Source organism: Hemicordylus capensis, chromosome 9, assembly GCF_027244095.1.
Source record: "Hemicordylus capensis ecotype Gifberg chromosome 9, rHemCap1.1.pri, whole genome shotgun sequence".
In the NCBI taxonomy this organism is placed as follows: domain Eukaryota; kingdom Metazoa; phylum Chordata; class Lepidosauria; order Squamata; family Cordylidae; genus Hemicordylus; species Hemicordylus capensis.
In genome coordinates, this window is record NC_069665.1 from 10,883,008 (window position 1) to 10,898,527 (window position 15,520).

Below are 15,520 nucleotides of genomic sequence, written 5' to 3' on the forward strand. Positions count from 1 at the left end.
CTGCAATGTTTTCATTTTCATTTCTTTAGTCTCTTATGACTACATACGGTAACTCAAGAAGCAAGACCACCAGTACATAGAGCTTTTCAGTTACTTTGAAATTCACTTTATTGGAGAAGATGACACCGTGCATGGATGTCTACAGAGATCACAACTGAACCTACTATCACAAAGCCGTCCTATATATTTTTCTCCTAAGACATTACTCAAAATTGCCGACTGATGCATTTAGCAAGTTTTGCTTAAGCCTTCACACAGAGAGAGAGAGAGAGAGAGAGAAAAACTGTACAGCATTCTATTAACACTGCAGACACTTGTGCACCATACAGAAGATTAGGTCCCAGTAAATATTGCACACACATACACAAAGCTAATCCACTCATGGTTTCAAGGACGAGAGCCTCAAATAAGCCTTAAAGACAAAGGCTAGGATTTCAGTATCCACACCCACCTTTACCTTACATTAGAAACAGAGGACTGCTAATGGCTACACTTTGCTTAAATTTTGACAAGGTATGCTTGCCAGCCAGGAGAGTTGGTTATTCACAGAGATCAGTTCATATACCTTTCCATATCATCGGCAAATAAAAAAATAGTTCAAGTCAGAAATAATTTGTGTCCTGGTAACTTTGAAGAACAGCAGCTTTCCTACTGGTTCATTTTTCTAAAGAACAAGAGAGCCCTCTAGTGAAACACACAAAAGATTGCTATTTATTGGCTTACTCACCGGCAAGATAAACTTGAGAGGGAGTCAAATATACTTTATTCTAACACACTTCTATCCCACAAAAAAAGAGACTGAAGCAACTGAGGCAGCTAACAGAAGTAAAAATTATATATACAAGGAGCAATATTCTACATTCCTCTCCACCATGGGACTGAAACAGAACACATAAATCTCATTTCTTGGTCAAAGTTCTTGGGAAGCATTTAGGAGACACGACATTCCATTATTTCCTTTGAATGAGCTTGTGCACTGTGCATTTTCAGAACATTTGACTGTTACTTTCCCCATCTCTCATTCTGTTTTTAAATTTGCAATTGTTCCTTTCCCCTGCAAATATAGGTCTAAAGAGATTATAAGGCATCAGTGGTGAGCATCCCAACAACATTTTTGTATCCAAAGAGGCCTAAAAACTATCGGCCCTAACCCTATGTTACTTCCATGCATGCATCACAGAGTGAGAGCAAGCGCTGGAATGAAACTACCGTGTTTCCCCGAAAATAAGACAGTGTCTTATATTAATTTTAGTCCAAAAAAATGCACTAGGGCAATTAGCGGTACATCAGAAATTACTGCTAGGTCTTACTTTCGGGGTAGGTCTTACTTTCGGGGAAACAGGGTAAAGAACATAGGAAGCTGCCTTATACCGAGTCAGACTATTGGTCCATCTAGCTCAGTATTGTCTACACAGGCTGGCAGCAGCTTCTCCAAGGTTGCAGGCAGGAGATGCGGCCAGGGAGGGAACTTGGAACCTTCTATCTACAAGCATGCAGACACCATTCCCAAAGTAGCCCCATATCTTAAGGGGAATATTTTACAGTGGTCACACATGTAGTCTCCCATCCAAATGCAAACAAGGGCAGATCCTGCTTAGCAAAGAGAACAATTCATGCTTGCTACCACACAAGACCAGCTCTCCTCCCTTTAGTGGCAGAGTGAGCTGAGCCCAGCAATCTTCTCCCTTTGAAAAGCAGTGTTCAATTCCCGGGGGTGGGGAGGACAGAAGCATATTACTTTCTTACAGACCTGCTAGCGTTATGAAATACAACGCTGATACAATCCTGAAATCCTCATTACCCAACAGTCATTTGCTTCAGTAGTATTTAATCACGAGGAGTTTGTTTGTTTGCTTGCTTGTTTGTTTGTTTCATTGATATACCGCCTTTCGTTAAAAGACAACCGCAAGGCGGTTTACAAAAGTTAAAACATACAATTAAAAAAAGACAAAAGTATGAAGCTAAAAAATATAAAACAAACCAAATTTAAAAATCTGTAAGATACAAGCATAAAAACGATACAACAGGTAAAAACACATAGAAGCAGTAAAAACGATTATGTAAAAGCCTGGATAAAAAGCCAAGTTTTAACAAGCTTTCTAAAAGCCGTGATGGAGTCCGAGGAGCGAATGGCCACTGGGAGGGCATTCTAAAGTCTGGGGGCAGCAACAGAGAAGGCCCTGTCCTGAGTGCACGACAGCCGGGCCTCTCTCATTGTCGGCACCTGGAGCAGGGCCCCCTCAGATGTCCTCGTCAAGCAGGCAGCAAACCTTAGGAGCAGGCGGTCCCTCAAGTACCCTGGGCCCAAACCATTAATTGGCTTCTGCTGGGAACTCACTACTCAATAGCAAATCTAGCAGGTAGCAAACAAGTCATGACTAAAATGTAAAGTGTGTTGTCAAGTCGATTTCGGCTCCTGGCGCCGACAGAGCCCTGTGGTTCTCTTTGGTAGAATACAAGAGGGGTTTACCATTACCTCCTCCCGTACAGTATGAGATGATGCCTTTCAGCATCTTCCTATATCGCTGCTGCCTGATATAGTACTAGCGGGGATTACAAGCTGGCAACCTTCTGCTTATTAGTCAAGCACATGACTAAGCACCATTAAAGATACTGTAGAAAGACACGTCATGGCTAGCTTAGTCTAGATGTTGCCCAAGACAGTAACAACGGCCAAGAAACCAACTTGATGCTACAATCCTAGATAATTAATCTATGGAATTCCCTGCCGTGGGATGCGATGATGGCCACTAGCTTAGATGGCTTTAAAAGGGGCTTAGACAAATTCATGGAGGAGAGGTCTATCAATGGCTACTAGTCTGGTGGCTATAGGTCACCTCCAGCCTCAGAGGCAAGATGCTTCTGAATACCAGTTGCAGGAAAACAGCAGGAGGGCAAGCCCTCATCTCCTGTCTGTCTAGATAGGCCTTGAGCCTGATCCAGCAGGGCTGTCCTTATGACAAGAATCTAGCACAGAGCATGGTGAGTGCAAGGTATCATGACAACGATGCCAATTTCTCCGAGTCATGTCAGGCTTTCTTTTAGCAACAGCATTTGGCGGTGTTTGGTGTTTTATCACAAGTCAGAAGTGGGAGAAGTTGTTATGCATACTTAGAAAACAAGATTCCACTAAGGTCAGTGGAGATCACTCCCAGGTCAACATGCTTTAGGGGTGTTTCAGACTGCAAAAATTTTTTAAAAACTGCACAACATGAAGAGCCTGCATGCAAACGGGAAGTCAGAGCTTACTCAGTCTCCATGCACTTCTGCAGACTTGAGCTGTCTTTTCCTGCAGGCTCTCACAGGCTGGTCAGGTGGCCAGCAGGGACCTTGTGCTATTCCTGCAGCGCCACCTGCTGGTCAGCTCTTGCTTTCCACGAATAAACCCACTCTTTTTTTGGCGAATTCGGGAAATGGATGGGCAAGTCACAGAAAGCAAGAGCTGGCCAGCAGATGGCACTGCAGAATTCAGGCAAGGTCCCTGCTGGCTGTCTGATGAGCCTGCAGATCCTTCAGGGAAAGAAGCAAGCCTGTAGGAGTATGTGAAAGTGCGGTGAGCTCTGGCTTCCAGCTTGCCCACTTCAAGTCACACAATTTTTCGACTGTCCCAAAGGACCCTTCAGCTGCACTGTCAGTCCAGGTATAACAGAACTGTGCATTACGTAGCATCAGGAAACCTGTCTCCAGCAGCTCTCTCTAAAAGCATGGAATGTATGCATCAAGTATGTATGATACATACATACAAGCATGGCCTGCATACAGTCACTTCCCTGCTAACTGAGCAGAGGCACTTTTTTTAAAAAGTGATGATTCTCTTTATTGAGCAGGGAGAGAGCAACTGGCCCTATCCAGCCCCAGCACAACATCCCTCCAATGGCTGTTGCTGGTGTCAATCTTATGTTTCTTTTTTGGATTGTGAGCCCTTTGGGGACAGGGCACCATTTTGTTTATTTATACCTATGTAACGCACTTTAAAAACTTTTTTTTGAAAAGCATAAATAGCTATTTGCTGTATATTCACTCCCCCAACACCCATTTTCACTGATCCCGTTTTGCCTCCTTGCTGTGATTTCGAAGAGAAGAGTGACCTACCTATTCCTGAATTGGCTCCGGTGACTATAATCACTTTGCCACTCATATCACGACCCTGAAGTATTTCCATCGCAGTAGTGTTTCCATCATACTTCTGCCTGGCACTGGGCTTCATTGGATTATCTTCCACTGTAAACGCCAATCTTGGATCAAGATATGTTGTCCTTTTGTTTATGTGGCTTAAAAAGAAATGGAAAGCGATTGCCCAGTTAGTTTGTCTTGTTCTATCACTGAAAACAAATGGAACTACAGGGTTGACAATATTTTGATTTTAATCTACTGTCTGTTTCATTACTGGCCCCTAAGATCTAAAGCAAGGAACAAAACATTATTTCTATCACACTGATAAATCCAGCTGTATTAGTACAGTCATTCCTCACCAACCGCGGTTTTGAAAATCTGCAACTGGAAAGTTGTGTCCAAGACTGGCGACCCAAGTCAGACTACCAACTGTGACCCAAGTATCTGTGGTTGGCAAGATTTTTTTCACGTTCGGGGAGGCTTTTTACTTATTAGGGGGTTCAGAGGTTCGGTTTGTTCATTCCTCTTGGTGATATTATGGGATATGTGGTGATTTTTGCCATTTTTAGCATTTCCCCCTTTATTTTTCAGTGTTTTTGTGATCAAGGTTCCCCAAACCCCATTTCCCATAGACTTTAATGCCTTGCTAACCGCGAATTTGCCAACTGCTAGGTTCTGCTGAAATGGAACCCTCCCGGTTGGTGAGGGACAACTCCTGAATTTCAGCACTTCACACAGTCCTGGGAAGTGTGCAGAATTAAACTCTTAGATTTTAGGTTTTATCAAACCTGCCTCACAGAAAGGTAGCTCACTTCTAGATTTTGGCAGCTATGGCCATATTGCCTGCTGGAGGGTACTATAGTGATTTGCTCACTGAAACTCAAACTCAAGGAGGCCTTCACCCAAGACTCAGTTTTATGCAATAGTGGGCTGTCCCATATCTTTCAATACTAGGAGCCTGGCTGAAGAGCAAGGGAGCAGCAATTCCCTCCAACTAATTCCCCCGTAGGCCATCTCCCATTTTATAGCCTACTTTCCTTAAGGTAAGTAAGCTTACAAGGTCACCCCGCTTTCCGTGTGTGTGACCCCCGATGAGCTTCACAATGCCCGGTCCGATTTGGACCCCATTTTTTTACAGTTGTAGAGACCCCTCAATGGTGTGGTTTGTGATGGTAGACACATGAACCTTTGAGGCGGAAGTAGGGTAGCTTGGGAAGATGGTTATTATCAATTAAGATTATAATGAAATGAAAGCAAGCAGATTAGTTCTTACCAGAACTTCTTGTTGGACCTGAGGTTATATACTTCATTTTGAGATACCTGTTCTTAAGTTATTTCTGGCACAGAGAGCCTAATTTACAAGCAGCAAATTTTGCTTTTGCTAGTGTTCCTAGGCATTAAGCCTTATGCTGCTTTATTTTGTACTTACTGGGTAGCATCCAGACGGTCAGAGGACAAGTGCTCCATCAGCAGGAGCTCCTTCCATGAAAGGAAGAAGGGACTTGAGGGATCAGGGCAGTGGTTCCCAACCAGGGTTCCTCCAGATGTTGCTAAACTACAACTCCCAGCATGCCCAGCCTTTTAGCTGGGGGTAATGGGAGGTGTAGCTCGGCAACATCTGGAGGAACCTTAGTTGGGAACTACTGGATTAGGAGGAGGAAGATGAAGTACAAGCAGCACCAACAACCATCTTTGGTGACAACAGATCCTAGAATCCTCCCCAACAAAGTTACAAGGCTGACCAGTAACAGATATAAGGGACAAAACTCAAGCGAATTATTTTCTATCTCAAGTCATCAGCTCTAATTATTTCTGTAATTGAAAGTCTAATGGTTCTAAGCAGACACACACAAAATATTACTAAATAAGAATTATTTAGATTTCTTAAACTGGATTAAATCACATCCCATTAATGTTCTCAATACATTTTTCTGGAGGAAAATTCTAGAAGCCTAGGACCGACATAAAAAGCAACTTTGGGGATTTAGGAAAGTAGAGACCTATTCCCAGGAAACAAGTACTGCATAATATCTTTGGCAATATTAAAGCTTCTGTATACCAAGAAGCTTTAGTTGAAGTCGAAGGAAAGAGAAGAAGAGGACGACCAGCAGCAAGGTGGATGGACTTGATTACGACAGCAGTGAATGCATCACTGAGAGGCCTTAAAGGCCAAGTTGAAGACCGATCATCCTGGAGAGAATCTATGTGGCTGCTACGAGTCGACATCGACTTGACGGCACTTAATCCATCAATCAATCATACCAAGACATAAGTATAGGCTTCTCCTTAAGTAGTTCATTATTATCCCATCCCATAACACATGACGCAAAAAGTCAATTACATTCAGGTTATTTATTTATTTTAACATATTTCTATGCCATATTTCTGATATTAGGTTATCAATCGCTAGTGTTCCTAGGCATTAAGATATATGCCATTTTATTTTGTACCTACTAGGTAGCAGCAAGTTTCCCCTAACAGAATAAGAAAAAGTAGGATCGTTTTTGTATTTTAATAGTCTACAATGATCAAGAAACAACAGCCTATGACTGCAGGCCAATTCAGACATTACTAGCCAACACTGAACTTCAATCCAGACATTGGAAGCGGGGGGGGGGGAATAGCCACCAGGGAGTCAAATATCATAATTCATGAAACTGTCTTATACTGAGTAGGCTATGAGCCTCTCAAACCCTGTATTGTTTATTTTGACCGGAAATGGCTCCAAGTACTCAAGATGGGTAGCAGATGATAGAAAAACCCAAGGCCCTTTAATTGGCCTTGGAATCCATTGGAATCAATTTAATTGGTCAGGAATCAAACCTGTGTGCATACAGAACAGGAAGTGTGCTACTGTCATACAATCCTCCTCAAGTGTTAGAATATGGGGGCGGGGGCGTGCGTACACACACACACACACGCCAGACCAGACTGAAAAGCTTTCCCAGACAAATATGACCTATGCAACCAGGATTGTGTTTTGATTATATAAAAGCCTCAAGCAGGAAAAAGCTACTTATGAATTGGTTCTTAGGCTACCACTGTTACAGATCTACTATCTTCAGCCACTTTTTACAAGCACACAAATGCATTACTTGCATCCAGTTCAAAGGTAGGGCCTATACCGGTTTAATCACACATATTAACTACCATTATTTACAAAAATGCTAGTAACGATTGCATCGTACTTTCATTTGACAATGGAGACCATCTGAAAGTCACCATAATAACGAAATTGTGGGTATGTTGCTTCTATGCAAGCATTGGAACCTCCAGTCCTACAGAGCCAATCATACAAAGCCATCCTCACTTACTCAACAAAGTAGACTTGTCCATTTTCATCGGTCTCTTGCTCCCACCCATATGGCAGATCTAAAAAATACAAAATACAAAATCTATTCAACGCATGTTTTAAGTCACTACTCTTGCAGCTCAAATAGCTATTTTTAAATGAATTTCAGTTAAGTTGACACAAGCATCAAAGTGATAATAGAACATCCATTAAAAAACATAAAGCAAAGCAGCAATAAGCATAAACACTGTCAAAGCAGAAAGTCATGTGTTTCTAAAGGACTTTTCAGAACTCAACAAAAATTTAGACCAAGAAGGTTCTGTTCCTGATATCCATCAACTGAACTTCTAATAAGTATGGGTCAGACAGCAGAGCCTCCAATGCTTATTTTAGGAGTTCAGTTCATTACGGCCTTTGATCAAATCTACATATTTCAGCTCAGACCTAGATGAAGAGAACCCTAAGCGTGAATATTAATACAGATCCATATAAATACATATAGAAGCTATTGCATAAAAGCAAAATGAGATAAAAATAAGATGAAACAACCCAAAAAAACCTAAATTAACCACTTCTGGCACACCATGTGCAGAACTTAATTGCACACATACAAGATTTGGCTACCTGCTGTGAGACACTGGCATGATTATCAGAAAGAAGCACATTTATGTAAAACTCATCAGAATGATTTGGATACCTAAAGAGCGGGGAGTAATATCTCTAAAACCCAACATAAACAAAATGTCTTTTTTTTTTTTTTAACGTGGTGATTCTCTTTACTTAGCCAGGGGAGTGTAACTGGCCCTATCCACCCCCAGCACAGTACCTCCAGTGACTGTTGCTGGTGTCTATCTTGTGTTTCTTTTTAGATTGTGAGCCCTTTGGGGACAGAGATCCATCTTGTTTATTTGTTATTTCTCTGTGTAAACCACCCTGAGCCATTTTTGGAAGGGCGGTATAGAAATCAAACAAACAAACAAACAAACCGTAAATCACGATAAACACAATACAAGAGCACATGGCCAACTGTTTCAACCTCCCTATTCCCACAAGGGCATAGTCTCTCCTAATAGAGTCTCCTGAACCTAGCCTCCAATACCACAGAGGAAAGCACATCCAGTCAAGCTTCCATGTGCAAAGGCAGACCCCAAAACTACATCAGAGGGTGACTTTTAGACTTTCTAGGCCAACCACCTACTCAGAAAAGGAAATCCTGAGCAAGGATATCCCCAGATAGCTGTCCAGACTCTGCTTGAAGCCCTCAACTGAAGGAGAGCCCACCATCAACCTAGGTAATGGTTTCTACTATCAACCTGCTCTTACTGTTCCAGGTTTTCTCCTATTGTTCAGCCCAGATCTATCCTCCTATACACTGTATATCCAGACCTGCCTTCTGACGCAGTCGAGGACAACTCTTTGCCCTCTATGCCACACCCCTTCAGGTATCTGAAGAGCGCTATCATGTCCACATCTCAGTCGTCCTCAGTGTCTTGTCTAGGAAAGTAAGAGACAATTGATAGGCTGATTAGAGACCACCACACATATACAAACCTCCTGCAACACGCTTCCGTTTCCCCGATTTGGGATGGTCCCACTGAGTCCTCTCTTCCAGGTGACTGAAAAGGAAAAGAAGAGGAGGCATCTTCAAGAAATGTGTTCACAGAAGCAATAAAAAGTGTGGTTCATGTAAGGGTCTCATTAAAAGCTCTGGTCTGTTTTCCTAATGGGGCAAAGTAATGTATTTAAGTACCGATGCCCTTTAAATCTCTAGTCCCAATAGACACGATAAATAGAAAGCCGAGGTTTTGTACAATTCTGTGTACTCCGTACTAGCAGACACCCAGTAGTACCTGTGCAGGCACCTTTCCCAGTTTGTTGGCTTAATAGCCTGTGTATGCAGACTTACTCAAAGTCCACAAAACTCTTGAATAGGACAAAGCTGTTTCAAGTGAATCTAAGTGCATAGGCAGACTTTCTAAGCAATGCTTTCTGGCACCAATCATCTTTAGAGTATTTAACTGATGGAAATTTGTAGCAATGAAGTCAGTGTTTGCCAGGCTGGGCCAGGAGAATGTAATCTTCCGAGCATACTACTAGGAACAGAATCAATTGACTCAGAAGTCTGGTTTAGCAGAATGGAGGCCTACAAGTGAAAAGGTGTAAGGGAGCAAAGTGAGAAGCACCAAGGATTCCAAAAGAAAACTAACAGGAAAGTTTTGAACCCTAGAAGTATTTATTATCTCTTGTTTACACAGTCAGACAGGTGTTATTGACTGGTTTGTTTTATCCAGACATCGAGTCCTTCTCAAGGACCTGGGATGGCTGAATTTTATTGTCAATTGTTATAGATATCATCGCAGAATATAGGCTGTTCCCAGTAAAGCTGTTTTTTGTAACTGGCTGATGGTGATTTCTGTGGCCCCTATGGTATTGAGGTGCTCTTCAAGGTCTTTTGGAACTGTACCCATTAATTATTATTATTATTATTATTATTATTATTATTATTATTATTATTAATTCAATTTCTTACAAAAAAAGAAATTGAATAAATAATATTTATTATTTTTACCCAAGTACCCTGTAAAAACAAGTAAGACTCCATTGGTAATGCAAGATGCAGCTAAAACTGTATTTGTGAAGCAGAGAGCACACGTTTGAACATCATTAAGACAAAGCAGGTTTACTGTGCAATCCAGAACACTTATTAGGACAGCCTAGAGCAGCTGTGGGCAAACTTGGTGTACCAGCTGTTGTTGAATTACAACTTGGGAGGAGAGCAGGTCTTGTGGTAGTAAGCAGGAACTGTCTCCTTTGCTAAGCAGGGTCCACCCTGGTTGCCTTTGAATGGGAGACTAAATGTGTGAGCACTGTAAGATATTCACCTCAGGGGATGGAGCCACTCTGGGAAGAGTGTCTGAGGTTCCAAGTTCCCTCCCTGGCAGCATCTCCAGAATAGGGCTGAGAGAGACTCCTGCCTGCAACCTTGGAGAAGCCGCTGCCAGTCTGTGAAGACAATACTGAGCTAGATGGACCAATGGTCTGACTCAGTATGTGGTAGCTTCCTATGTTCTTATCTCCAGCTGTTGTTGAACTACATAAATTGTAGCTGGGGATGATGGGAATTCTAGTTCAACAACAGCTGGAAGGCCACAGACTGCCCACTCCTGGCCTAGAGTGGGGAGAGGGGGTGGACAGTATTTTTTGCCTATTTTGGAAAAAAACAAACTGATTATCAGGTTTCAATCTTTTAGAACAGAACAGATATGCACTTAAACTCACTTGAAACAACTTTGTCCTTTTCAAGCGTTTTGTGGACTTTAAGTCTCAGTACACAGTGTATCAAGTCACATTAATTGGTATAGCGGGGAAATGACTTGACTAACAAGCAGAAGGTTGCCAGTTCAAATCCCCGCTGGTATGTTTCCCAGTCTATGGGAAACACCTATATTGGGCAGCAGCGATATAGGAAGATGCTGACAAGCATCATTTCACACTGCTTGGGAGGAGGCAATGGTCAACCCCTCCTGTATTCTACCAAAGACAACCACAGGGCTCTGTGGTCATCAGGAGTTGAAACCAACTCGACGGCACACTTTACCTTTACACAGGCTATCAAGTCAACAATTTGACCCTGCACAGGTACTACTGAGCTCCCATTCCAATCTAGAACGCTTATTAGGACAGCCTGGAACAGGTGTGGGCAAACTTGGCCTTCCAGCTGTAGCTGAATTATAACTCGGGAGGAGAGCGAGTACATGCAGTTGTACAAGACCCCAACTTTCCTTTTAAATTTCAAGTCCCAATAGACTAGAGCTGAAATCTAACCCAAGCGCAACTGGCATGCCAACACCAGCAGCAGCAATTCGTGTCACTTTCAGTGAATCACTTCAACATGACAACTTCTGAACCTGTGTCAGTAAGCAACAATTAGATCACCAACAGTTGCCTCTTTTGCAAGTGTATTTGTTAATACTTTCTAAATTGTATACTGCCTCCAGCAACTTGGCTTGCAGAAAGGCACCGAGGTCATTGACACAATCAAAAAAACCCTGTGTTCAACCTGAGTTTGGAAGCTGTGTGCACTCCCAATTGTCGGTGGTGCGGAAGCAAGGTAGGAGGAAAACCTGGGTAGCTTTTCCTCCTACCTTACTTCCATGCACTTCTACCCAGGTTTTTCCTCCTACTTTGCTTCCACACAACCACAGGGTTATGTGCACCCTCACAACAACCCTGTGAGGTAGGTTAAGCTGAGCGATACATGAGTGGCCCAGAGCCACCCAGCAAGTTTCAGGGCTGAATAGCGGTGGTGGGGAGTTGAACTCTGGTCTCTCCGGTCCTGGTCCACTACACCACAAGGGTCAGGCTAGCAGCTGTTCTGAGAATATTGTGCTTTTTTTTCCCCCACTGCATGCTGTGCCAAGTACCTACCTACCTACCCACCCACTGCACCACCAAAGCCCTAACTAAACCCAAGAGTCGCAATTGCTGCTGCAGAGCCCAAAGGAGTTCTGGCAGGCAGTGCAGCCGAGAAACCTCCCAGGGCTACACGCATATCACCCCCAAGAGCCCAAAGGCCATGATGCACACGTGCCACCATAATGCACACGCAATGGCCTTTGGCCACTGCTGCAGCAGCAGCAGGGGGGTGATGGGAGTTGTAGTCGACCGCGCCTGGGAGACCCCTGGCTGGCCTGGACTTACTTGGCGTAGTAGACCCAGCCGTCCTTGGTGGTCCTCTCCTCCCAGCCAGGCGGGAGCTCCTCCTCGCTGTCCGTGTCGTCCAGCCCCGCGTACTTCAGCGCCGCCATGCCCGAGCCTAGCCTTCACCTTCTCCTCCTTCCAGCGGGGACCGACTCTCCTCTTTCCTGACTCCTGCAGGAAGCACCCGGCCTCTGGCGTCCCCAGCACGGCCTTTTCCGGTCCGCCTCCGCCAATCCCAGGGCGCGGAGGGCGCGGTGCAGCCTGGGAAACGTAGTCCCGGGGAAAGGAGCCGCACGTGCCGTTTCCTCGCGGAAGAAGCTTTTCCAATCTCCTCCTCCGGTTAGAGAAGTCAGGACAGAAAGGAGGGATCGCCTAACTAGAGGGGGACAAATAGGGAGTTATAACTGGGAATCAAGCAATTTCTAATCTAAATTGCAGTCGATTAGAAAAACATCCCGCTCCTTTTCTTTAGGAATAAAAGATAGTTGCGTGTAAGAGTATACTGGTGGTAGCAAATGCCAGGTTGTTACCAAATGGATATTAACATATGTGAGCGGGGGAGATATTGATAGATCGTTAGATGTGGTTGTCATTCTCTCAGTAGTATCCTCTTAAAAGGAGCATATTTGCATCTGAGGTGCATTTTTAATTGCTTGCACATAAGGTATTGAGCAGTTTGGGAACCTCTAAAGTACAGGGGAAACCTCTTCTAAAGTACATTTCTTTGGAGTCAATCCAGAGTCGCTCTTGGGTACAAAACAGCAGCCCAATTCTAAATTCAGGAGGTTAGAAAGATGGCCCTAGAGCAGTGGCAAGATGATGTCATGTTTATTTATTATCATTATCATTATTAAGTGCCCACATGGTCCACGAGTATGTAACAACCTAGAGCTCCTCCGCCCTTCTCCAAAGCAACCTAAATGAGTGTTAAACATAGGGAATGCAGTTTTGCTGTTCTGCAGATTTATGCATTATTTATTTTGTATATTTGTATACTGCAGCAAACCCATCTCTGGGCAATTTACAGCAATATAAACCAATTACAACAGAAATTAAAACCTGAAAAGAATTTAAACCCACAAGTTTGTTTAAAAGCTTGGGTGAATAAATGAACCTTTAGAAACCTATAAAAAGTCGTCAGAGATGGGGAGGCTCTTCAGCGGTGTAGCAAGGTTAGAGTGGGCCCAGAGACAAGATTTTAAAATCTGAAGCTCAGCTCATGAAGTAAGGAAATCTTGTGCCACAATAGAACATCCTCCTGGATTATTTTTTTTAAGGTTTTGTAAATTGTGGGCGATGCAAGTCATTTCATGGTACTAGAGAAAGGCATGCTGTTCTGGTAGCTCCAGGTCTTAACGCTCACATCAATTTCTGAGGATGAGTACAACTGAAGGAAGCCCGGGCGGGTGCGTGGCTGGGGGAGTCAGCCATGTGAATTGCCTCTGGGGGGTCCCCAAGGCAGTGGGCCCCCAGACAACTGTCTCCCCTTGCCTAATTATAGTTATGCCCCTGAGGCTCTTTTTGCAGCAGGAAGAGCATTCTAGTGTCTCCAGGTGGCAACAAGAAAAGGCCCGTCCCTGTGTAGCCACCGGATGAGCTCATGGCAACTGCAGATGAAGTTCTCCAGATGATCTCAATGGGCAACAGGGCTTATAGTGAAGAAGACATTCTCTTACATATCCTGGGCTACCGCCCTGAAGGATTTTACAGGAACTGAGTGTTGGCGGGGGGGGGGGGGGAAGCAGGGTGAGGAGTAAGTGCACCCGCGCCCGCCCTTAAAGTCTAACCCCCCATCCCTTCAAACCACCCCCACCCGGTTCCGTCCACATCCCTAGTGGAGTCCCACTGAACACAATCACATCTCCATTGTGAGTAACAATAAGGATTGAGCTGCAGGCTTGTACATGCTAGTGCATGTGTTGTTTGTTTAGAGATTTGTACAGAGTTGGAAAGCACCCTTAATGGCTTGGGTCCAGGGTACGTAAGAGAGCACCTTCTTTTTCGTGAACCCTGGACCTATTAAGATAATCTGGGGAGGTTCCGTTGTGGATGCCACTGGCTGGTTCGGTGGCGACTCGGGACAGGCGGAGTGTGAGTGAATGAGAATGCAGTTATTTCTCAGGTCTTTGCATGCAAAATTTGCAAGTTCCCTAAGTTCTCTAAGGGTTCTCTAAGCTGTGGATCAGGAAGTCCACAGTCAAATCTCACCACTGCTATGGTATACAGCCACTCAGCCTCAGCCTCCTGCACCAATAAGGGAATGCAAATGCTGACTTGAAATGAATACTAATATAGTAATAGTTATAGTAATAGTCATAAGGGATGTTCACAATACTGGTTTCCCCCATTTGGTTCGAATGCGAACCGAATTTGGACTGGGCCGACTCAATTCTGGCCCCTCCAAACCAGTCCCCGGTTCAGTTCTAATTCAAACCAGTTTCGAACTGGCTTGAACCCCTACCAGCAAAGGGCAAGGATTCCCCTTTATCGGTAAGCCACTGCCAGTCTGTGTAGACAATACTAAGCTAGATGGACCAATGGTCTGACTCAGTATATGGCAGCTTCCTATGTTCCTACGGGTAAAAGAGAATCCACGCCAGATCCCCTTTTGCCAGTAGGGCTTTGAGCCAGTTCTGAACCAACCGGTTCGGTTCAGTTAGAACAAGGTCTGGTTCAGCTTAAGATCAGGCCTCTGAACCAGCTCAATTTTGAGCCCGTTTGCCCATCCCTAAAAAGTTCTCAACACCGTTTACATAGCAAAAGAAATAAGAACAATGCTTCCCTTTCCCAAGGGACTCACAGAAAAACACACACCAGCAACAGCCACTGGGATAGATGTTTTTCTGTAACGAAGAAGAGCACAGTTGCTCTCCTCCTGCAAAAAGGAGCCACTGCTTCGCCCGGTTAGTAGGGTTATCCACATAGTAGATATTTACTGGCAATCTATTTATAGGTGCTGATTAAAAGCAAGTATCAATCAGAACCTGAATGCTCTGGGTGAGTGCAGAATGAGCAGGAGTTGTTGGATATATTCTGTGGACCAGGGGAAATAAGGCTATCCCAGTCATGAAGCTGTAATGAAAGTACCGTGCCCACAGTGTATGAAATAACAGATCACTGCACCAGATGGCAGTGCAGACAAATAAACATTTAAAACTTGCATCCTGATAGAATGGGATGCTTCTGAGCTCAACAGGAGCAGTCTTTTAATGGACAAGCTGAGGCCCCACAGACTAGATTTGGATTTGAAATCAGTGTGACCTAGCAGTCCTTGGAAAAAAGTGTATCAGGATCAGATTGTCTACTCCACTAATAACATGGAAGAAATGTCTAGCTTCTCAAGGTTGAAGTCGCTGACCATCTGTGATTATGGCAGGAAACGTTCACTGTTATTAATATTGAGATTATTTCAGA

The 15,520-nt window shown here is 43.9% G+C and overlaps 1 protein-coding gene across 7 annotated transcripts in view; it reads right to left on the reverse strand.

The window, feature by feature from the left end:
* Positions 1 to 12,320, reverse strand: part of WWOX (WW domain containing oxidoreductase) — an 811,261-nt gene extending 798,941 nt beyond the window's left edge. For 3 of the 7 annotated variants that reach the window (XM_053270442.1, XM_053270441.1, XM_053270444.1), the window contains exons 1-4: positions 12,107 to 12,318; positions 8,957 to 9,021; positions 7,428 to 7,485; positions 4,093 to 4,271 (exon numbers count right to left, since the gene is read on the reverse strand). In XM_053270442.1, the coding sequence (XP_053126417.1) occupies positions 4,093 to 4,271; positions 7,428 to 7,485; positions 8,957 to 9,021; positions 12,107 to 12,213 (409 nt within the window). In that variant the 5' untranslated portion in view covers positions 12,214 to 12,318. Of the gene's footprint in view, positions 1 to 4,092; positions 4,272 to 7,427; positions 7,486 to 8,956; positions 9,022 to 12,106 lie in introns of all 7 variants that reach the window. The other 4 variants (XR_008311186.1, XM_053270443.1, XM_053270440.1 and 1 more) reach the window with 2 other exon arrangements.
* Between the last annotated feature and the right edge of the window lie 3,200 nt (positions 12,321 to 15,520).